At 44.8% G+C, this 22,201-nt stretch overlaps 1 protein-coding gene across 8 annotated transcripts in view; it reads left to right on the top strand.

Moving 5' to 3' along the window:
• Positions 1–22,201, top strand: part of TSC2 (TSC complex subunit 2) — a 35,817-nt gene that overhangs the window by 6,764 nt on the left and 6,852 nt on the right. For 2 of the 8 annotated variants that reach the window (XM_064461368.1, XM_064461364.1), the window contains exons 11-35: positions 295–438; positions 666–803; positions 1,019–1,122; positions 1,910–1,991; positions 2,902–3,057; positions 3,389–3,505; positions 4,048–4,170; positions 4,450–4,556; positions 5,181–5,334; positions 6,057–6,179; positions 6,498–6,632; positions 7,198–7,387; positions 7,829–7,922; positions 8,241–8,343; positions 8,549–8,643; positions 11,182–11,313; positions 13,078–13,242; positions 13,900–14,052; positions 14,209–14,321; positions 14,747–14,968; positions 15,783–15,998; positions 17,666–17,734; positions 19,906–20,066; positions 20,420–20,922; positions 21,731–21,806. In XM_064461368.1, coding sequence (XP_064317438.1) covers positions 295–438; positions 666–803; positions 1,019–1,122; positions 1,910–1,991; positions 2,902–3,057; positions 3,389–3,505; positions 4,048–4,170; positions 4,450–4,556; positions 5,181–5,334; positions 6,057–6,179; positions 6,498–6,632; positions 7,198–7,387; positions 7,829–7,922; positions 8,241–8,343; positions 8,549–8,643; positions 11,182–11,313; positions 13,078–13,242; positions 13,900–14,052; positions 14,209–14,321; positions 14,747–14,968; positions 15,783–15,998; positions 17,666–17,734; positions 19,906–20,066; positions 20,420–20,922; positions 21,731–21,806 — 3,675 coding nt within the window. The remainder of the gene's footprint in view (positions 1–294; positions 439–665; positions 804–1,018; positions 1,123–1,909; positions 1,992–2,901; positions 3,058–3,388; positions 3,506–4,047; positions 4,171–4,449; positions 4,557–5,180; positions 5,335–6,056; positions 6,180–6,497; positions 6,633–7,197; positions 7,388–7,828; positions 7,923–8,240; positions 8,344–8,548; positions 8,644–11,181; positions 11,314–13,077; positions 13,243–13,899; positions 14,053–14,208; positions 14,322–14,746; positions 14,969–15,782; positions 15,999–17,665; positions 17,735–19,905; positions 20,067–20,419; positions 20,923–21,730; positions 21,807–22,201) is intronic. The other 6 variants (XM_064461365.1, XR_010374583.1, XM_064461369.1 and 3 more) reach the window with 6 other exon arrangements.

The raw sequence follows: 22,201 nt of genomic DNA, 5'->3' as shown, positions 1-22,201 counted from the left end.
CTTGAAATTTTCTCCTCCAAGTGCATCAAGCAGTAATTCCCAACTTTAACCTGGTGTCTGCCCTGTAAGATGGGCCTGTATTTGGTGTCTGACCTGCAGCTGTTCGCAGGAGTGCAGACCTGCCCTTCATAGAATGGTTCTTTGCTTTGCCCTTTGTGTGTATGGACCTGAATATATTTATCTCAGACCTTCAGGCTAAGTTCCTAATTAGGAAGGTGTGTTTCATTTGAATTTAAGAGGGTTTCTGATCACTGCTTTTCAACTGTTCCCTGACTGAAATGCTTTGTATTCCAGGCCATGACATGTCCCAATGCAGTTGTGTCTTATGAGATAGTTCTGTCCATAACACGTCTAATAAAGAAGTACGGGAAGGAGCTGCAGGCTGTAACGTGGGATATCCTTTTGGACATCATGGAGCGATTACTGCAACAGCTGCAGGTAAGCGGTGAGCCTGCCTTGACGTGTTTTCGATCGAAAGACCTTGCTGTAAATATTTTTTGCAAATTGATCTCCTGTTCTTACACTCGGGTGAACTTTGAAGCTGAATGAAGGTTTAGCCCAGTTCTCAATACTGTGCTTCTCAACCGAGTTTTCTATTTGTATTTAAAACTAGCACTTTGTGGTAAGGTTAAAGTCTTTTAGGAATGTTTTTGTCTCTGTTTCAGAGTCTGGAGAGCCAAGAACTTAAGTCCATTGTACATGATCTCTTGACTACAGTAGAAGAACTCTGTGACCAGAATGAATTCCACGGCTCTGAAGAGAGATTTTTTGAGCTGGTGGAAAGATGTGCTGATCAGAGACCAGTAAGACTTTCCTTATATTGTCTTCCTTTGTTGCCATTTGAATCTGTTTTGTGTTACTCAGTCCAGTTGAAAGTTGGGAGTCCTAAAACAGCAAGTGGTCAGAAAATCACAGCAAGGACTTATATGAGCCTTATTCCCAGGGTGGGGGTTGGGAGAATGGATATATTGTATTTGCTTATACACTAAAAAAAAAATTCTTGATCTTTCTGTGAAAGGAATCTTCTGTATTAAACTTGATAACATACAGAGCTCAATCTATTCATCCTGCCAAAGATGGCTGGATTCACAACCTGCAGATGTTAATGGAGAGATTCTTCAGGTATGAAATCATAACTTTGCAAATACAAGCCATTTCAAATGTTTCCTGCCACCTTTTCATGTTAGATAATTTTGTTTCCTGAACTTCTAATGTTAGTAAATAACTGCTAAGAAGTACAGTAGTTCCAGGGGCACAGTACATGAAAGGATTTTAACAGAAGAAAAAACTTCCCACTGAGTTATTTATGCTTTTTTTCCCCGCTGTTGTTTCCATCAGACAGTGCTCTTCCAGTTAGCGTAGGCCGTTAGGTGTTCCACTCCACAGCACTTCGTAGCTCTGACACCAAACAAGACCTTCCTGTTAAGCATCAGGATTGCATATGGTTATCCAGTATTGAAGTAATCTGTTTTTTGAATTGCTACTCCTAAAAGTATTCTTGTGCTCTAAAATATCAACATACAGCAATAACAAACTTCTGTCTCGTATGTGAAGTGCTGCCAAAGAGAAGCTCTTCCTCGGTGCCATATGTTTGGTTTTAAATTTGCTCACCAGAGCACTTGTTCTTCTGACACGTGCTGCCTAGTTTGGCTTGGAGTGGGAAAACTGCAGTTACAAGTCTCCAGAAGTAGTAAAAGCTGAATTGGAATTCCAGTTTCCAGTTGTTCTTGAATCTGGTTTTGTATGTAGAGACATTAACTGAAGGCTTAGCTGATCTCTAACAGTACTGTTGTAACTCTTCAGAAGCTTCTTAGTTTACTTTAGTTTTACTTTCCTTTTCCCCTCTCCCCCTTCCCTAAATATCAGCAACTTTATTTTATTCATCTTGAATTTGCTCTTCCCGTTTTAGGAACGAAACTCGTAGTGCTGTTCGTATTAAAGTTCTGGATGTCTTGTCCTTTGTCCTGAGTATTAACAGACAGTTCTATGAGGTGTGTGTTTATCTGTTTCTGGTGATCACGTGGGAGATCTGAAGTGGGTGGGAAAGGCTTTGGCGAGGCATATTTTGTGGTGTGCTTCAGGTTGTCTCTGCTTCTGGGGAGGGCACAGAACTGTGCTTTAAATGTTGCGCACAATAGACATGTTCCTTTAGGATGCTTGTGGGAGGACTTGCCTTTTAATTGTCCTCGCTTGGGTAGAGGTATGTGCAGCTTGCAGTGGGAGCTGCTGTGTTTTGAGGACATACCTGGTTGTGTATTTGCTTCCCCGTTTTAAGGCCATTAATTCCATATTTGTTTTGTTTTGGAAGAAAGGAGAGTCAGTGTGAGGGAGTTTATTTAAAAGCTTTGTAAGAAGGTGAGGTCTGGATTATGATCTGACGCGAGCAGATTGACTCGTCTTGGTGCTTGCAGTTTAACTGCAATCCAAGACAGAAGCTGTCTGAGAGAGGAGCTATGGAAGAGCTCTGGGTATGTCTTCAGCTCCTTGGAACATACCCAGAGCGTCCGAGGACAAGAAGGGACAGAGGTGCCTCTTGGATTCCTTCAAGATTTGTGAAAATGCGATGCTGTTGCACGTTTCCTCTCTCTCAAAAAAACCCAAGCCCTAGGGATCCCTTGTCAACAGTCTATTTGAGCCTGGGCTATCAAGTCTGTAGGATAGATGAAAACCAAAGCGTTGAATCCAAGTTCAACAAGAGTCATAAATATTTGGAGGGATGGCATACAGCAATACTTAATTGGATGGAAGGGGAAAGATCAAGGAACCAAAGAGTTAGTTGAGGAATAAGCCTGATATCAGAATATCAGTGTCCTATTGTTTGTAATTATTTGTCTCTTTAACATGCTGATTGAACAACTGACAGCAAAGTGCCAAGGCTTATTAAGGTCTGTCCTCTTGCAGGAAGAGCTCATCAACTTGGTTGTGATCTCTCAGCTGGCTCACATTCCGGAGGATAAAGACCATCAAGTCCGAAAACTGGCTACTCAGCTACTCGTAGACCTGGCTGAAGGCTGCAACACACATCACTTTAACAGCTTGCTTGATATCATAGAAAAGGTGAGGCAGAGTTTGGTCAGTCGGCAGTAGCATCACCGCGTCTCATGCCAGATCCTCTTACTGTGTCTGAGGAGACTAATCCATGGCTGTTGCCACTTCCACGGTTCAGTAGGCTATTGTACAAGTGCTGGGTTTTGGAGGATGCAAGCCTGAAGTGCAGGGCGGAAGGGAGCTTTCAAAACCCTACCCACGCACATCCGAGCTACCTGACGCGGCTTGCAGAACTTCCTGCATGGCTGGCTTGCTGTAGTCTTTCCTGACCTTCCAGGATGGAAATAAAGAAAAGGTGTTTTGCAGATTTAAACCATGTATTGCTTTTACTTTTTAAAAGGTGGCTGCGCATTCTCTCTCATCTCCTTCTGAACTGGAAGAGAGGGACTTGCTATCGTATTCGGCTTCTTTGGAGGATGTCAAGACAGCAGTTCTTGGACTCCTGATAATTCTTCAGGTAAATTCTGCAGATCATTAAACACGTCTTCTTCAGAATAGGCTTCTGCTGGACTTGGCTTTTTAGGTAACCGTTCTTCCACTATTAAATATTCCAACTTTTGTCCACTTAGTATTTTAACTCTTGTTTCAGTCACTTCTTTTGCTTTTGGTTACCGTATGGCTGTTCGCCAAATGTTTTATTTTCTTCATTTCCATTGTTCAATGAACGTGAGCGCGTTTTCATGTGTGGGGGGCAGATGTGGTCATAAACTAGGAGAAGGGGAGTGGTTCATAACCTTGAATAGATCCACTGTGCTTGGGTGGCGTGTCCTGAGATACGGTTAAGCCGTTGCTAAGAGCTGGTTGTTCCAGCCACTGCCCTTCTGGAGCGGGGCAGATTTGCCCTGGAGCCTTTGCAGAGGTTCTGTGCAGCGCCACCTGTTTGTCTCACTTTCAGGAGTGAGTTTTTGCTGCGTTTTTCTTGAATTCTCAGTGCAGATACACATTTCTGAATAACAAGTGTCAGTCTGCCTTTTGATTTGTGTTCCCGTTCCTCTGCAGACAAAACTCTACAGCTTACCCTCCAGCCATGCAATGCGGGTGTACGAGATGCTGATTCACCACGTCCAACGCCATTATATATATGCGTACAGCCTTGCCGTTGCTAGCAGCATCAGGTTGCAGGTATGAGCAGGAACCTGTGCTTTCAGGTCAAAAGCTGCACGCTGCCTTTGGAATTCTTGGGTGGCAGGTGGGGTATGTGTGCTCTAGAGCTTGCCAGAGGTAGAATTAAATGTTTCTTGGCTAATGGGAGTGTGCACGTGTACTGTAACACCAGAATTGATGCCTCCTACAGAACTAGCCACAGCACCAATTAAAAATCCCTTTGTATTGCAGGGGGGATGTGGGAGAGTATTCCACTGGCTTGGGTTTTGAGTGATTCCAGTGCCCTCTCTGATACAGGTATTTGATTTCCTGCTGATGCTTCGAGCTGACTCCCTCCACCGTCTTGGCCTTGCCAACAAGGATGGAGCAGTGAGGTTCAGCCCTTACTGTCTATGTGATTTTGTGTAAGTTTCTCACTGCATTCAGCAAAAGCTGTTTTCCAAACTGTTTGGTATTTCTGCACAGGCCTAATGGTTCGTCACTAGCAATCAGCAGTTTTTCTAAATCTTCCAAATCCTGATGAGTCAGCTGCTAGACAAGCCTATTGTTACAGCCTGGGATTATCTCAGCTGATAACTCATTGGTGAATTTGTCTTACAAATCATTTAGCTACAGAGCTCTCAATCTCAGATGTGACATTTCTGTTCCTGCTCACAAAACTTAACAAAAATATTGGCCATCTCCTCCCAGAAACCAGTTTTCACATAAGGTTTGATTCAATGATTTGTACAAATCCAGCTATTTTTAATTTTATAGCTTGGTCTGAAGTTCTTTGTGTAACATGCCCCAAAAAGATATCTTTCTAAATTTGCTAGGGGCCTGGTTAGAAAAGTCCTTCACCTGACCAAACTGGCTCGCTGCTGTCCGTCTACTGGGCAATCCTGTGTTTTTTAATTGAAAATGCAATTTATATTGTTGTTTGGTCATTAAACTGGCTACCAAATAGGGTAGTATTGTAGGTCACGTGAATAGGCTTTTCTGATCTGGATTTTACATTCCATGCATTTTTCTCCCTTTCCGTGTTGTAGAGAAGCAGAGAAGAGGGCTTCTGAGAAAAAGCCTACTGGTACGCTCTCTCCGCCTTCGGGAAGTCCCAGTGTGCCTTCTCAGAACGCCACGATTCGGATAGGGCATCTGCCCTACTCAATGGTCTTTGGTGTCCTTCTGCAGTGTTTGAAGCAGGTACGTCCACTCTTAATGACAGTCATGGGAAAAATGCCAACTTAAACCAGCCGGCTAGAGAATTCTATCCCGGGGTATCTAAACAACACCTGAAAAGCAGTAAGTAAATCCTCCTTCCTGGGCAGAATCTGTGTGTAATTGTGCAGCTTTACAACCACCAGCGGGAGCACCAGTTCAGCTCTTCAGAAACTAAGCAGAGCTTTCATTTCACTCTGCTTCAGAGCAGACGGGGCCAAATAATGTGTTTGTTAGATCAAATAAGTCATCCTGTTTCTGACAGGGCGTTTGAAACTAAAAGAAACCCTCCTACTGCTAGTTTTTGAAGTATTTTGAGAACTGATAAAATGTGTCGGTCACTAATAAACTGTAAATATACATTGTTTGTTAGTGTTGTACATCGTTCTGTGCTGAGGGGTTGTCTTGCTCTGGAAGTTAATTTGTGCTAGTGGCTGGGAGAGTTGAATTCTGGCTCTTTTTGAGCTCAGTCAGATCTGGGTACAAGTTGTCTTGCGGCTTGCTGTGCCAATATTGCACCTAGAGCTGGATGACAGGCAGGAGGTCACTTGTGACAGCTAAATGCTGCTTCTTTTTATGTAGCTACCATGACAAGACATACATCTGCCTAGGAAATGGCTTGTTGTCTGAAATTTGATCGTTCTTACTTTCAAACTGAACTGAAATCGTACAAAAATTTTCCACCTTAACTTTTGCTTCCTTTCCAGGAGACGGACTGGAAGGTGTTGAAGTTGGTGCTCAACAAATTACCTGAATCCCTCCGCTATAAAGTGCTATTTTTAACCTCTCCTTGTAACATAGACCTCCTGGCCTCTGCACTGAGCTACATGGTAATGCCGTGCACCCTACTGATGTATAATCACCAAATCCTTAGTTTGCTTGAGAGTTGGGGGCTGGGGTGGCGAGGTTTTGGGGTTGTTTTTTTCCTCCAGTCTAGTATTTTGAAGATGAGCATGCTGGTTGTCAATCCTCACTCACCTTCCCTTTTTGTGAGGGTTGTTTTAGGTGCAGAATTAGGTAATAACAAGTGTCTTTCTCTGTGTATCTATGTATACATGTGAAAAGGGAGCTACGGGCAGTGCCTGTCTACTGCCTTTCAGAGAGTATTTTTAGTGTGAACTGTTCCAACTTACTGTGTGACGTATCAGCTCACAGACAAAAAGACTACCGACAGGCTCCATGGTACCCCAGAAGGCTTTTCTCGCACTGATTTGCATCTGGCTGTAGTTCCAGTACTGACGGCATTAATATCTTACCATAATTATCTGGACAAAGCTAAACAGGTATGTGGAAAGCAAGGGGGTGCAGGGGAGACGGGGCCTGAGCCTGTATAGGAGAGCATTTTCTCATGCCAGCTGGTTAAGAGAGTCAAGTGCAAGGTAACGCTGCCCTTTTCTGTTATCAAAAGCTGCATTTGCTGTATTTTGGGTGGGGTCAGGGGTGAAAAGAATACTTGCTGACTTTGTGCAGCAGTAACTGTCCGGTCAGCTGGGTTCGGTGGTCTCCAACCATACCCGTCCCCCCTCGCAGGATGCTGAGTGACTTTACCCTCTGCTGGAAGACCCTGGTGAACATAAAAATTCTGTTTCATCAGAAACTTAAATATTAGTTTCTAAAATGTCTGCTTGATTGAAGTCCAACCTTGAGATTTTGCCCTAGAACACAAGCGGCAGTATTTAGGGTTCTGTGTTAGTGCATTTTGGCTAAGAATCGTTGTGCGTCAGGCAGGCCTTGCAGCAGCGACACCTTGCAAACCATTCTGCCAGGCTAACTGAAGTCAGGAGCCAGTACATCAGAGGTTTTCTCTTTCCCTGTATTATGACTTTGTTTTCTTTTTCACTCTTCTAGCGTGAAATAGTGTATTGCCTGGAACACGGTCTTATTTATCGCTGTGCAAACCAGTGCGTGGTGGCGCTCTCTGTCTGTAGCGTGGAGATGCCCGACATCATCATAAAGGCGCTCCCTGTCTTAATAGTCAAGTTAACCCACATTTCCGCTACGGCCAATATGGCAATCCCTCTCCTAGAATTTCTTTCAAGTAAGTTGTAAAGTTCTTCTCCTTTTCATCTTCTACAGTTGTAAATGTATTTGCGCTGAATGTGGGTATTTTGGTTGTGTTGGTCCAATGGAATGCATTGTAAGGGTTTCTTGGGTTTTGGCGATGCCCTTGCATGTCCTCAGGATACAGATGTTTGATCATCTCTTGTTTGTTACTGGTTTTCTATGGAAAGCACCTGTACACACTGAAGGAAGAGCCGTGCTTTGTGTGGTGCAGCCATAAAGCGATGGGAAATACAAAGCTGCTTTCCCCACCTTGCTGCTTATAACTTAAATAGCATGAAATTACACCATGGTGTTAAGTTCCATGTCAGCTGATGATTTAGTAGGAGCCAAACAATTCAAATTAAACTGAGTTGTGATATTGAATAGTTTGTGTTTGCACCTCACCTGTGCTGGTTTTCTTCTTGCGCTCTTCTAGCTCTAGCAAGGCTGCCTCATCTCTACAGGAACTTCGCAGCAGAGCAGTACGCCAGTGTGTTCGCCATCTCCCTGCCGTACACAAACCCTTCCAAGTAAGTTCAGAGCAAATGTTCTTCTTCCTCATCTGTAAAATTAAGAGAATGAGACATGCTTTTTTTGTAGTACTGGGGTCAAGGTTATTTATAGGATATTGCTCATTCTGGCATCGCCAGGCGTTTTCTGAAGGAGGGACATATTCACCTCGGACAAAATATCTGTTCTTCTTGAAGAGAATTGAGCGTTTTTTTCGTTGTACTTAGAGTAGGTAAAGGAATTGTTCCGTTTCTCAGGTTGAAAAGCCCTTCTGCTCAGTTCTGGAATGGCATCGTAATGCAGCATTAAACTGTGTGGAGGTCCTTCTGCTGTTTTAGGTTTAACCAGTACATCGTTTGCCTGGCCCACCATGTGATAGCGATGTGGTTCATTCGGTGTCGCCTTCCCTTCCGAAAGGACTTTGTCCCCTATATTACAAAGGTAATGGGCGCTACTGAATCAAACAGTACGTCATAAAAACGATGACTTAAAAACTGGTTTGAGAAGTTTAAAGGTTCTGTTTGAAGCTAGAAAAATTCTCCTTTTCTTGTCGATATCTGGCTCAAAACCGCTTGTGAGTTCTTGCGTGTCTTTCAGCTGCGTGTCCTAGCCACTGAAACTGTGACCTGTTTCTCTCAACTGGCAGGGTTTGCGCTCGAATGTCCTCCTTTCCTTTGATGACACGCCGGAGAAGGACAGTTTTAGGGCTCGCAGTACAAGCCTGAATGAGAGGCCAAAAAGGTAAATTATATTTGACTCCAGCAGGGTCTGGTGTTCCCTGTTCTAGTGCTCACCCCCTTCCCTGTGTTTTTTCCGAAGGAGCTGGGTCTGGGTATCCAAAGTCTGACTGCGTTTAAGCAAGCAAAGTAAACCTCTTTAGGTCAGGGGACTGGTAAAAGACAAACTTAGGTTGGTAAGAAGCTGGAATCAAACCAAGGTGACAGCCTCACAGTACGTACGAGGGCACCACTGGCTGTTCTGTAAGCCTTTGCAGTAAGGTGTGGGGCTTTCTGATGTTAATTTTTGAAAATCAGCAGTTCTTTCAGGTTGATGTGCGTGAGTACAATGCTACCAGAAGTAATAGAATACCCTGTTCATATTGACAGTGTTAACTCCTTTTGATCTGTAACGACTATTTAAATCATTGCCAGAGAAATTGTTGTGATTAGCAGCAACCTGTAGAAATTGAGAGCACCAGTGCTGTGTTTTCACGTGGTGTTATCTGTCCAGTCAGTCTGTGCTGGGTGGCAGACAGCTGTCTTCTACGTATCTGGGTGGCCTGATCCTTTTGTTTTTAAATTTTGAAGCGATTATGTCAGTTTTAAGCAAAGCCTGATGTCTGTAGGAGTCAGAATGTGTCTTGGCAACAGTCTTTCAAAGTAACATTTGCTGGGATAGGACAGTATTGCTTGGAAGGCATTCAGGGTTTCTTGAACGTCCTTTTACCTGCAGGGCTTACCTAAATTGGTTCACTTAACTTGCTTCAGTGTTAATGTGCAGTAAGCATTCAGTGGCATTTGAACCCTGGGGAAAGTGCCTCTACTTTAACTGCAAGGCTCAAAGAGTATCTTGCAATGAAGAAACACCATCCCTGCCCTAATGCTGTAGCTGTAAACCCTGTTTTGTGTTTCATCTCTCCCATCTCCTCCTCTTTCATTCAGAACCTTGGAAGAGAAGCCTTTTGATGCTCATCTCTCAAATTAGAATTTCAACTAATCTTTTTTTTCCAAAAACCTGTTAAATTCTACCAGGTTGGAATACTACTGTATCTAAAGGCTTTTGCTAACGCTGCTGGATCACTTTCTGCAGAAATCTCTGCTGAGGAGTGTGGGCTGTACTCAGGCAGCAACCCGAAACGCCAGAATGGCAGGATGCCACTGCCTCTGAGTCTGTCTGAGCTTGGATTCTGGCTAAATGAGAGAGGAAATAGCTTTAAGCAGATATCTTTCCCTGCCTGAGAAGCTTGCGTGCTTGGTTTTCACTCCTTAAGCCCAAAGAATAAACGTTTCTGTGCCCTAGCTGAGGTGTGCTGGGTGTTCCAAGAGACCAGGACCCCAGCGGTTCCCAAGGTTGCTCAATGGCTTGTTGTCAGTGTGGGTGATTATCTCGGAGTATGGGCTCGTGCTCTCTGCAGTCACATCTCCAGTTGCGGCCTGAAGTGATCTGTCGGAGGTTGTTGGGAGAAGAAGGACAAATAAATTCAGATCCCTCCAGGTGGCTCTCCGAAACGTAATGATTCACTGAAAGGAGGAGCAAATAAATCGCGTTTAGAAACAGCCAGGAGGGTTAAATTAGTGTCTGCATTTTATATATGGGGACGTGGACTGCTGGACCAACTGTTATGTCCCAATTAGTACTGAGCCAGGCTTGCATCTCAGCTGCGACTAATTAAAGTGCCTCTTTGATGTTAATTGCTGTCATCTCCCACATGTGGTTAGCGCCTGACAGTGTAAAGGCTTATATTCCTTTCTGTTCCAGTTGGAAGTCAAGTGGGTTACCTCGAGCCACCTGAAATAAGATTGCTTGTTTGACAGAAAAGCCTCGCGCAGTCAGCAACAGCCAAGAGGGTGTTTGTCTTCTTGCCCTTCTGTCTGTGCAGCGCGAGAAGGATCAGGCTCGTATAGACGGGCTGAGTCTCCCGCAGTGTCTCGAGCAGAGCCAAGGGGCACCGCTGCCCGGCCCGGGGTGGTTTTGTGATTCAGGGTGGAAGCTCGGATTTGGGCCAGGCCTAACAGGGATAGGGATGCCTGACGTATTCCTTAGAAAATTCCTTAGACGTGTCCCTTAGAAAAATGTGCTGCTGCCTGGTATTGGTAAAGTGTTTTAGGATCTGGTCTCTGTGGAAGTAGTCAGGTTTTCAGCTGTGCTGAAGCGGTGAGTTGGGGCAACGCAAGAGGTGGTTGAACTGCACAAAACTTCTCAGCCTTGAGAAATTTGTGCCAAATTAGTATTCAGGTGCTCTTGCCTTTGTTTAACAGCGCAGTATTCCAACTACCATTTCAATCAGTTTTTTGTTTTAACTTGCAACTAATTTCATTTGTTTTGTAGCACGTTTAAAATCTTGTTTTCAAAATGTGTTTTGTCTTTTTAATGCTTTCAGCTCTGCTTGTTTGTACGTTTTAATTTTTGTTTTCCTTTTTTGGCATTTGTTTTATTTTACATCACCCTCCGGGATCCCCCAATATTGACCCTGTGACCTGTGATCTTTCAACCTACATCCCTACAATGATTTCCTCCCTTCCTGTGACCTCTTTTGGGGCTTGGTGCTTCTCCACCTAGTAGTTTAAGACTAGCCAAAAATGCAAAGCAAGGCTTGAATAACTCTCCTCCAGTGAAAGAGCTGAAAGAATCCTCTGCAGTTGATGCCTTCCGATCCCGCAGCATCAGTGTGTCTGAACATGTGGTCCGCAGGTAGAGGCACTTTAAATGGGGAGAATCCAAGAGCAACTCAGCACTTGGAAATTTTACTGCAAGGGTGGGTGGAAGCAGGGTGGATTTGCATGTGGGATGCTTGCATGACTTTGTTACGCAATAAAAAACCGGCCTTAGCCACAGTCAAAGGTTTTGGGAAAGCAGCGTGGGTATCCCGTGGCTTCCCAACGCCGGCTATCGGGTTGTCACATCGCGCCCTGTGTTGTGTGCCGTTGCTTTGCCCTATTCTCTGATGCTTTAGCAACAAAAATTTCTGTTTTCAAAGTAAAGTTGGTGAAGGGGGGAAAAACAAACTCCACCAAAACATAAAAAAAAAGGAAAAAGGTTGCATTCTGTGCAAGTGAGTGTCCTGGTTACAGCTCGCTAAACCTTCAGCCTTCTTCAGTGACTCGCCCCAGGAGAGGCTTTTGATACTCCGCAAACTTATGTGCAGGCCCTCCTCCCAAACTATGAGGAATAGTTCTGGCCTTAGTTTAGGATTTGTTATTTGAGGCAGAGGGAGCGGACAGAAGTATTCTGGTCTGAAGTGCGATGCCGTGAAAACCTTGATTTGTCTTTCTGTAGAGCAGTGAAATGTCTGCTTGGCCCATACGGAGCTATTGCTTTCACGACTAAAGAAAACAAGTTTTGATTGCAGACATTGATTTGCTGACTTGAAAGATGAAGCAATTGATGCTAGTTTTTAAAACGTACTTCTGGATCGCTTCCCTTGAGTCTTAAACTGCTGTCTATAACACGTTGGTTTGAAATCTGAACCTGAAGGCTTGTGCCGTAATCTGTAAGGGTTGCTGTCAGTGGAACGTTATTTTCTGTGGTTTTATTTTTGACGATAACTATTTGGTATCTGGGGGAAGAACACTGAAGTAACCGAGTTGTGAATACAATTCTGGCACTTCATTCTCTGATATCCCCATTGATCTATTAGGTGATTTTCTTCTCTTGCATTTATATGTAAACGGTAGCAACTAAAAATTCAGATAATAACCCTTAATGATGCCAAAGAAGTTGTCATGTCATGAAAAACTTGGCTGTACCTCGGCTTAGTTTGTATTACGATGGCTTAAGGAGTCGTCTTTACAAAACATTGCAATCCAGCCTTTATTGCAATTGTTTTAAACCACGTTGCTGACTTGGCCGATTTGAAGGCAGACTTGCTCTCTATTTGTGTGCCAACTTCCTGTTCAGAGTGCAATTTTTTTCTATTTCAAGTTAAATTAGGTTTTACATAGCTATTGAATTTGGAGGGGGGAAAAAAATCCATCTATGAAAGGGATGCAACAGATAAAAAAGCCGTCCACAGGATTATAGAGTTTTGTCTAGAGTGCCCTGATTTATGGCTCATGGGCAACACGTTGCCTGGGAAGCCGCGCAGGTTGCGGGACGCTTGCCCTCACTGTAGATCAGCGAACTCAAAGCATGGTGCTGCCACTCGCTATTTGCTTGGTGCACTTGCCCATGGGCCACCCAACATCAGAGAGCGCTGGCCTGACCTAGTCAGCCGATGGACATTGAAATGTTTCTCAGTCTCTCAAGATAAACCATGGGCTCTGTAACAACAATCTACAAAGCGCAACATGAGGCTGATCCAAAAATACTTGGATTATGTCCTGGGTTTAACGTCTGGCCACCTCTCTGATCTGGCACGTGCATGTATCGCAGGTTCTCCTGCATCGCACTGTCTTTCGGGTGACAGGATCAAGCATTTTGCAATGTGATCTGTCAGTTGGAAACATTCTTTTCTAGTCGGATACAAACGTCCATCACTAGTTCAAGCCTGGGCTCTGCAGATGAAAATTCAATGGCTCAGGCTGATGACAACTTAAAAAATCTCCACTTGGAACTCACTGAAACCTGCCTGGATATGATGGCTCGATACGTCTTTTCAAACTTCACTGCAGTGCCTAAGAGGTAGGGGTCAGTCGGTGATCGTGGGAGGGATGGTTTTGTTTGAGGTTCGTATTTCGCTTTATTAGTGGAAAATTACCGTGACACATTTGAGGTTCTGGCAGGCCCCAGCTCTGAAGCCATTCCTCGCAGATAAAATCTGGCTTGGCTAAATATGAGCTTAGATGAGAGAAGTCCATTGGAGCCAACCAGCCTTTGCCTCAGCCTTGAACTGTCAGAAGGAGATGCCTTGAAGGCACGCTGTCTGTGAGCAGTGCTTTGCTTTGTGTCCTTGCTGGATAATTGCAGTCTTTGCTACAGAACTGAGTGTCCTGCCAGCTGCCCTCAGATGGAGGGCATTTACTTTTCTTGCTAGCCCTTCCCAGAAGGAGACACACAGCTCAGACGAGGCTCATTCCCTTTTGCTCTGTGATGTGTGTCTGGGGTTGAACGAGGCTGCTGTGTGATGTGTGTCTAGTAGTACTGCTATCAATTGACATTAAATTCAGCTCATTCCTTATCCTGATGAATAACCTGTATGTTGATGACCGGGGGTATGTTAAAAACGCTGTGTAAAGGAAAGCAGGCAGTTCCTCCTGCGTAGTTCCATGAAACAAGGCACCTGTGTAGGCTCTGCGCTCTGCAGCCTGAGAGCTGCGTTCATCACAAGTGTGTTTCCAGATCTCCTGTGGGTGAGTTTCTGTTGGCTGGCGGAAGGACGAAGACGTGGCTGGTTGGTAACAAGCTGGTGACCATCACTACAAGCGTTGGAACAGGGACGAGGTCCCTGCTCGGCCTAGACTCTGGAGAGCTCCAAGGCAGCGCGGAATCAAGGTGATTTTTGCTCCCATTTCTAGAAATTTCCACTTAAGTCACTTAAACCACTATTATGGTGCATCTTTTCAGATTTTCCTCTTACCAGAAGAGAAATGTCTTGTCCAGCATGACTGATTCCTCTCTCAATATCATCAATATCTCCTTTTTCCACAGCTCAGACCCGGTTTTGCAAGTGAGACAAACTAAAGAAGCGCCAGCAAAACTGGAATCTCAAGCTGGGCAGCAGGTTTGCAGAACCTCTCGCAACAGAGTCCGATCCATGTCTGGTAAATTCCTATCCTGGAGTCTTACTGCCCTTTCTGGGTCCGTGTCACAGTGTTAAGGGTCCAAGTGCCTACGGAAGAGACCTGTGTCTGAACCAATTTGAGAATCTGGACCTGTCTGGTATTTAACAGCGGGCAGGTAGCAGCAGCTGCTGGCCTCAGGAGCGGTGGTGCTCCTGCCTGGCCCTCCTTGCAGGAAGGCTTTGGTGCTCGGTTAAGTGGTGAGCACTTGCAGCGAGAATCACCTGTGTTTAACCTCATGGTTTATGAGAAACATTCAAGGTAAAGTTCTAGGTTCCTGGTATTGTGAGCGCAGCTGCTAGAGGAGCCTAAAAGACTTATTACTTCTGAGATATTTTTAGTAATATTTAGAGATATTTTAGTAACTAAGCATGGCTCTCCTTTCTGCTTTGTGTCTGTCTTGCTAGGTGGTCATGCCTTACGTGTTGGTGCCTTAGACAGCTCAGCCTCCCATTTCCCCAGCGGCTCAGCTTCCCAAGGGACGCAGAGTCCTCCCGCTCCTGCACCTCGGTCAGAGAAGACTAATCCAGCTCCACAGACACCTCTGCAGAAAGAAAAAGCAAACTTAGCTGCGTATGTCCCGCTGCTGACACAGGGATGGGCAGAAATCCTAGTGCGCAGACCCACAGGTATCTTTACTCGAGTGTGGAGTGAGCACTTTTGACTTGCTAAGGAACCGGAGCCTGAATGAAGAAGAAAAATCCATATTTAGTTGCAAATGGATCTCTTTATTGCTTACTGCCTCTTGAAACTAATACATCTGATACTTGATTCTTCGAAATCACTCTTCAGTGTTTTAAATCTGCAAAAGACCTGTGAAAAGATTGAAGCAAGGACTTAGATCTGTATATTAAGTACTGTTACAGAAATAGAGCCAGATAATATCAACCCTACTTTGCATTTTCCATTTTATCACTGCTGTCTGGTCTGTCTTGAAAATCTGTCTGTGCTGTGTCTTACCTTCCCGTGCGAGATTCGAGATGAATGAGGCTTATGGCTAGAGCAGCTGCTTAGCTGTGTCTGCTCTTAGGGAAGGAGTAATGACACGTTCAAGGTCAAAATTCTTGCATTCTGGTATGTTACACAACATTATCAGGGAATTGTTTATTTCAGCAGAAAGTTGCTTCATGAGAAAATAACTGATCTGGTATCATTAATTAAAATACCTGAGTGTTTTGGATGCCTTTTGGGAATCTGCTGTAGTAATGAGTTGCCAGGGATGGTTTCTGAAGAGCTGGGAGTAGAGTACAGAGCATTGGGAGCTACTTACTGAAAAGAGGCAACTAATCAAGTGATTCTGCCAACTGTCAGGAGAACGGAGAACTCGGTCCGTTTTGATTTTTACTTGCAAAATCCAAAACAATTTATGCTTTTTTCAATGCGAGTTATAAACTTTCTGGAGTTGGGAGCACTTAATACTCTTCCCTAATTTTCTCTTCTCAGGTAACACAAGCTGGCTGATGAGCCTGGAGAACCCACTGAGTCCGTTTTCTTCAGATATTAACAATATGCCCCTGCAAGAGCTCTCTAATGCACTCATGGCTGCAGAGCGTTTTAAAGAACACCGAGAAACGGCTCTCTATAAATCCCTCTCTGTCCCCTCCTCCAGCTTGGCCACCGGGACAGCCAAACCATCGCTCCTCCAGCGTTCCAACACAGGTGAGAGATGTCAAGCCAGCAGCGTGTCCAGCACAGCTGTCGCTAGCCGGTTTGAAGTCTGTTGAAGTTACTGCAGGTCTTCAGAACAGTGAAGTTAGTAGCATGAGGAATAACGTAGCAACGAGAAGGGGAATCGGTTCTTGTCCGTAGGAGTTTTCAGTGGAAAATTCCCTTCCTCCTTCCTTCTGATGTTCGATCAGAAAAGTACTCCGCTTTCTAAAAGAAAAGTAAAAGGAGTAATGGAGCTTCTTTGTGGGAGTAACGTGTTTCATGCTGTTTCCTAAATGAAAATGAACAAGTCCTGGACCTTTTCCCTCTTCCACTTGTTTGGGGCTGATCTGGGCATCCCACATGCGGATGGATCTTCCCATGCAGCGTTTCCATTTCCATTTGTCTTCGGTGTGGGAGTTTGTGTGGGGCACTGAGCGCGCTAGGTTACCAGCCTTGCCAGCCAGGGTCGGTTAGCCGCCACCGTCTTTTAAAGCATGAGATAGCAGAATGCTAGTCCTGTTGGCTGTGGATTTATTTACCTCTTAAAAAGACTGTTTAGCCTTCAGACTGGTGCAGTTCAGTCATTTGAGTTTGTTTTGATGGCTTTATTTTAACATAGCGGCCAGGGCTTTTCACTATATTTGTTTTGGTGCTAGTTCACTTTCCAAAAGAGCTGCTAATGTTGGGAGGTTAGTGTTGACCAGCAGCTGCGATTTTGAAAGCTTTAGGTAACCCCTGCTCGGAGCTCTTATCAACACCATCTAAAACTGAGGCTCTGGGCACTGCTAGCGCTATCGAAACTGAGCAGTGGTAACAGCAGACAAGGCGCTTCTGGGGAGGTGGCATCAACAGTATGGATTGTTTGGAAATCTGGTAAAAATGCTCGTTTTCAGGTTTGTTTTAAACAGGGCAGGATATGATTTTAGGATTTCGGCACGTGTAAACACAAAATTAGTGCCGAAATCAAGTGATCACCTTTTTAAAAAAAAGATTTAAATACTTATCCCTGAACGCTGTTATCAGCTCCTTCGAATCCGCGGTACGTAGGTGCGAACCGGTCAGTCGAAAGAAGCACCCACCTGAATGCCACTCCTGGGGCAGGCCGAGAAAATAATTCAGGCCGCATTCGTGTTAGCGCCGCTTCTGCAGTGGCCTCGCCGGAGCTGGCTGGGGAAGGAACGCTCCGAAGTTTTCCTGTCAGGTTGTCATATTGCGTGTTCTTCTTCCTCTTTAGTGGTTAAAGCTGTGTCAGTCTTTATCCGTGTTCCTCCTCTTCAGGCTCTTCCGTGGGTTTAAAAACGATCTTTTTGCCAAAAGCGTGCAGCTCAGGAGAAGCTCAGGCTGGTGTCCTGCGCGTGCTAGGACATCGCTAAGGAATTCTCTGTTCCTAAATCGCCCGAAGGTGCATTCTTCAGAGAGGGCAGTTCGAGTCTGCGTTGTTTGAATGTGTTTATGCCTCCTTATTCGTGCTGAGACCTTGTGCCCTTAAAGTATCCCTTTGGCATCTAGCGAGCTTACCCCAGCTTGTTCTTTCCTTTGGTTTCATTTATTTATTTATTTATTTTAAAATAGGCTCTTGGTTACATTTTAAACTCTGTGCTTCTTAATTTTTTTTTTTTTTTCATATAGTCTCTCCTTCCTTTTGATGTAGCTGCTCACTTGATTTCCCTTTGCAGTGGCCTCTTTCTCTTCCATGTACCAGTCCAGTTGTCAAGGGAAGTTGCACAGGAGCATATCCTGGGCAGGTATATTTATATATCTTTAAGGAAAAAAAAAAATAAAAAAAGTATTGCCATAGAAGAACACCTCTGATTCATAGAAAATGTATCCCTCATACTTCATTTTCCCCTTCCATGTCTCCTGTCTGTACCCAGTCTCATTACTCTCAACAAATGGGATCTTGACTAGCATGAAGAAGTCCAAGCCAGATCCAACATTTGCAAGCGCAGACTATTTCTTAAAGCAGCTTCTGGTTTAGCTGGGGTGGATCGGGAGTCATGAGGCACAGCGTTAAATGACCCGTCAAAACGTCTGAGTGGCTTGATTAATTGAATTATTGGTTTTCACCTTCATTTTACAATTGGCTTTGTCTTCTGCTAAATGTAAAAGCTCCCACTTCTCCGAATAGCGCCGTGTGCCACAGGACAAGCTACCCTGAAGTGAAGTCCCATGCTGCTCGGCCAGAATTGGACGCAGAGCAGATAAAAGGAGACAATATATATGTACCTGATTATATATATGTGTGTAAAGTTTGACATTACAGTTAATGCTGGTTAAAAGTTTTTTAAATAAAAAAGAAGACACATATTTCAGGGAAAAACCTGCTAAATTCTAGTTTTTTGGAGGCTCTACAGTCGTGTAAAATCTTTCTCTGCTTCAGTAAAACTGCCTTTGTAATTAAATGAAGTGGAGATCAAATTGCATACCTTGTGAGCACCCCACCTGCATTGCTTTGATAATCTGCAGCGCTTTGTGATTTTAATTAGAGGGTTGAAATGTCTTTCTGCCTTCTTTCCTTCACTGGAAAATTCTCTGCAGAGCAGCAGGGTGTTCTTACCTGCCGGTCGCTGTTGACAGAGGCCTCTTAGAGCAACACAGAGATGCTGCAGTAAAATATTTTTCTGTACTTCTCCTCTCTGCTTATATTATTCTCTTCCCACCTAAAGAATAATTAGTGAGTTCTGGCGTTATTTAAAAACACCAGCAGTCTTGGCAGTAGTGTAAGAGCTAGGGATGCTTGGAAACACTGGATAAATGCAGGTGTGTTCTGGCTTGGACAGCTAACCAGATCAGCACGTTGTTTTGGGTTTGTTTTGGTTTATTTCGTTTTTTAGAAGGTATGTGTGTGCAATGCTAACTCTTAATTGCTTCTTTGAAATAACTTTGGTCCTGCGAGCTGAAATCAATCCAGGAAAAGCTGCTTTAGTAATTTTTTTTTTTTTTAATTTTGCTGATTTTCTTTCTTTTTTTGTGTGTGTGTGCAAATTTTTTTATTTTATTTTACTTTGGAAAACAAATCTTGGCCTTTCAGATTGGTCTTCCAGTCCCTTGTTTGCGTAATGGGAAGCCTCCTGTTCTCCAGCCTTTTCCTCAGGACACAAAAAGCAAGGCCAAGAGGAGCCTTTGGTCAGACTCATCCCTGTGGTTCAGGGTCACTGCCTGGAGTAGAGACAACGTTAAATGCTGCGATAACCTCCTCCACCGTAGGCAGGGCTTCCGAGGAGCTTTCTTGTCAGTGTGGTTTCTTTAACCATTTGTCTGCTCAGATGGCACGTGCAGGTTTCCCAGTGTTGCTGCAGTGCGTGTATTACTCTTGCTCTCTTGTCCTTTCATATGTCTAGGGCAGAATTGTTTTGCTTCTACTGAGACATACTAGGAAAACTGCCCAACTGCAAGTAAATGGCTCCTAGTAAAGTTTCTTACCGCCTTCTAGGCCGCTACAAGGCACAGGAGCATTGCATTTCAATACGAGAAAAACTTACTTTATTTACACACTTGCATAGAACCGATGTCTTCATTGCCTGGATAATGACGGACTTTTAATGCTAGTCTCGTACTTTCTTCCATCTCTGTAGTTCCTGTCTGTCCTGATAACCGAGCATTGATGTACAAGGTCCCATTTCCTCATTCTGTCCCCTGCTTGTTCGTCAGTAACAATTGGAAACAACTGCGCTTATTTTGACCAAAGCAGACGCAGCCCTTTGCTGTGAGGGTAAGGTGATCAGTTATTCCATACAAAAGGGGAACGAGGAGCAAGTCTGACATGACAAGAAATCAAAGAGCCAGAGCACTCATTCAATATGGCCTTCCATTGAAATCCCGTAGGGAAAAGGCTGGTACTTCAGAGGAGAGGATGGGGGCCTGCCGGTCTGTGCCTCTCTACAGACTTCAGTTCTTCTGCCTTGTGTCTCGATAGAGTCAGCGGTGGTGCTGGAGGAAGGGAGCCCGTCGGAAATGGAGCTAAAGGAAACCGAGTCCCCGGCTGAGTCTCCAGAGAGCGAGGACATCGAGACTTCATGTTCCGAGCAAGTGCTGAGCGAGGAAAGGTTTGGAAAACCCCAGGAGTCTTATAGCAGGGTAAGAAGAAACAGGTTAACCAGTTCTGTCCTATACGGCAGCCCCGTCTTCAGACACGGGGGAGAATTGTGCTCAGATGAGCCCCTCTTGGCACCCTCTGAAAGATCTCACTGATGACAGCAAAATGCACGTGGAGTCGTCACTGAGCGTGGGCGGCTTGTGAGGGCCTGCGTGCAGAGCAGCAGCAGTAAATGCCTGTTTTCTGCAGGGTCTTCCATCTGCCTTCCTTTGTACTTGGCACCTTTCCCCTCAGCTTTCACTGGAAGCGTCAGCGGGTGCCTCGAGCGTTACTGTTGTTAGCTTTTATTTTGCATGTCAGGAAAACTGTTCGTCTTTGTTTCTCCCTCTTTAAGTCCTCCTCAACCTCCAGCCAAGAAGAAAAATCTCTGAAGTCGGAAGACCTGGTGGAGGGTGGAATTCCCATCGGGAGAGTCCTGCCGTCAGAGGACGGCCGAACGCTGGAGGAGCTTTCCTTCCAGCCGTCCCAGCCTCTCAGCAAGTCCAGTTCTTCCCCTGAGCTACAGACACTGCAGGAGGTCCTCAAAGATGCAAACGGCAGAGAAGTAACGCGGAGGCTGAGCACAGAAGTGAAATCAAAATCCCAGTCTGGGAACCTCGAAGGGGAAGGGCTGGGCAGTTGGCTGGGCAAGGGGGACGACGCCAGAGTGACTGGGTCAGGCGGGTTGGATGGCACCGGTCCTGTCACCTCGCCTCGCTCGCCCTCTGGGCACCGGCCCCGAGGATACACCATCTCTGACTCAGCCCCATCAAGGAGGGGAAAAAGGATCGAGAGAGATGCCTTCAAGAGCAGAACAGCAGCCTCCAATGCTGAGAAAGTACCTGGAATAAACCCAAGGTGGGTGGAGGGGCTTATCTGAAGGTAGAAACGGTGAGCTCAGAATTGTTGCAGCCATGGCTGGATTCGCTTAAAGTGCTCTGCTGGTTTTGTGGGACCTACAAAACAGTATCCGATTAAAAAGGAAGATTAATTGCCTGTTTTTTCAGTAGCTAATGCAGATGTGTTGAACCCACTACCACCAAATTAACTTTGTGATTTAGGAAACAGGTCTCTTAAATGGCGAAAGAAATAGATAAATAGTTTCCTCATGTTTTTAGGCTATCCCAGTTCAGAATCCAAATGCTTGAGTGGAGGTCACCTAGAGTTAATTTTGCTGTGAACAAGAAGAATTACTAGCCTTGAAGTTCAGGAAATATAATGTGCAAAATACTAAGCAGGAAAATAGTGGGTTCTAATAGTTGCTTTTTGAACTTCAGATATTGGTAGTTGTCCAAAATTGCATTATGAGACAATCTTGAGGGCAGGTAAAATGCAAATGTCTGTAAAGTCCTTTATCTGCCAGCCTAGCGGTACCCCCATAGCTGCGCGGCAGGAGCGCATCCCTACTCCGTTCTGTGCAAAGATTGCCTTCTGAACGGGGAACGTGTGCAGCTGCCGCTGTTTGACATAACCGTTGCTTTTTATGACGGGTCTGTTACAAACTGCAGGCAGTCCAGGCACCTGAAGTGTTTCTGGAAGATAATACTCCGTTAGCATGTTAATTGCTCCTCTTTTTCTTCTGTACGTAACCTTCTCACATACGACAGATGAAAGTTGTCTTAGTTTTTATGGTAACAGGACTTTTCCCCCCCCCTCTCTCCCTTAGCTTTGTGTTTTTACAGTTGTACCACTCCCCATTCTTTGGCGATGAAAACAACAAGCCCCTTTTGTTGCCAAACGAGGTAGGCAAGGATTTTTTTTTTTCAATTCTTGTAGTTAATTTTTCTAACCTCATTACTTTTTTTGAACATAAATGATAGTGATGAAAGCCCAGCTCAGGTGGTGCGATGTAAAGGTGTTTCCTACCAACAGTGCTACAGGCGGGAGATTTTCCGTACCCCATCCTGGTGGCTCCCGCTTTGTGGCTCTGGATTGAATTTGAGATACTGGGAGATTTTGCTGGTGCTGTTTCAGAATCCCAGCCAGAAGGGAGGATGATCTGTGGAGTTTTGGTTTTTTTGCTGGCAGGAGGAGTGCAGGATGAAAACTGAGCGTTAGGTGATACAGGCAGAAGGTCAGCAGACAAACCTGTCGGCTCTCCCTGTAACTGGGAGCGGCCGAGCAGATTTCTGTGGCC

Source organism: Phalacrocorax carbo, chromosome 10 (assembly GCF_963921805.1).
Source record: "Phalacrocorax carbo chromosome 10, bPhaCar2.1, whole genome shotgun sequence".
Lineage (NCBI taxonomy): Eukaryota > Metazoa > Chordata > Aves > Suliformes > Phalacrocoracidae > Phalacrocorax > Phalacrocorax carbo.
This window is presented reverse-complemented; position numbering and strand designations above follow the sequence as displayed.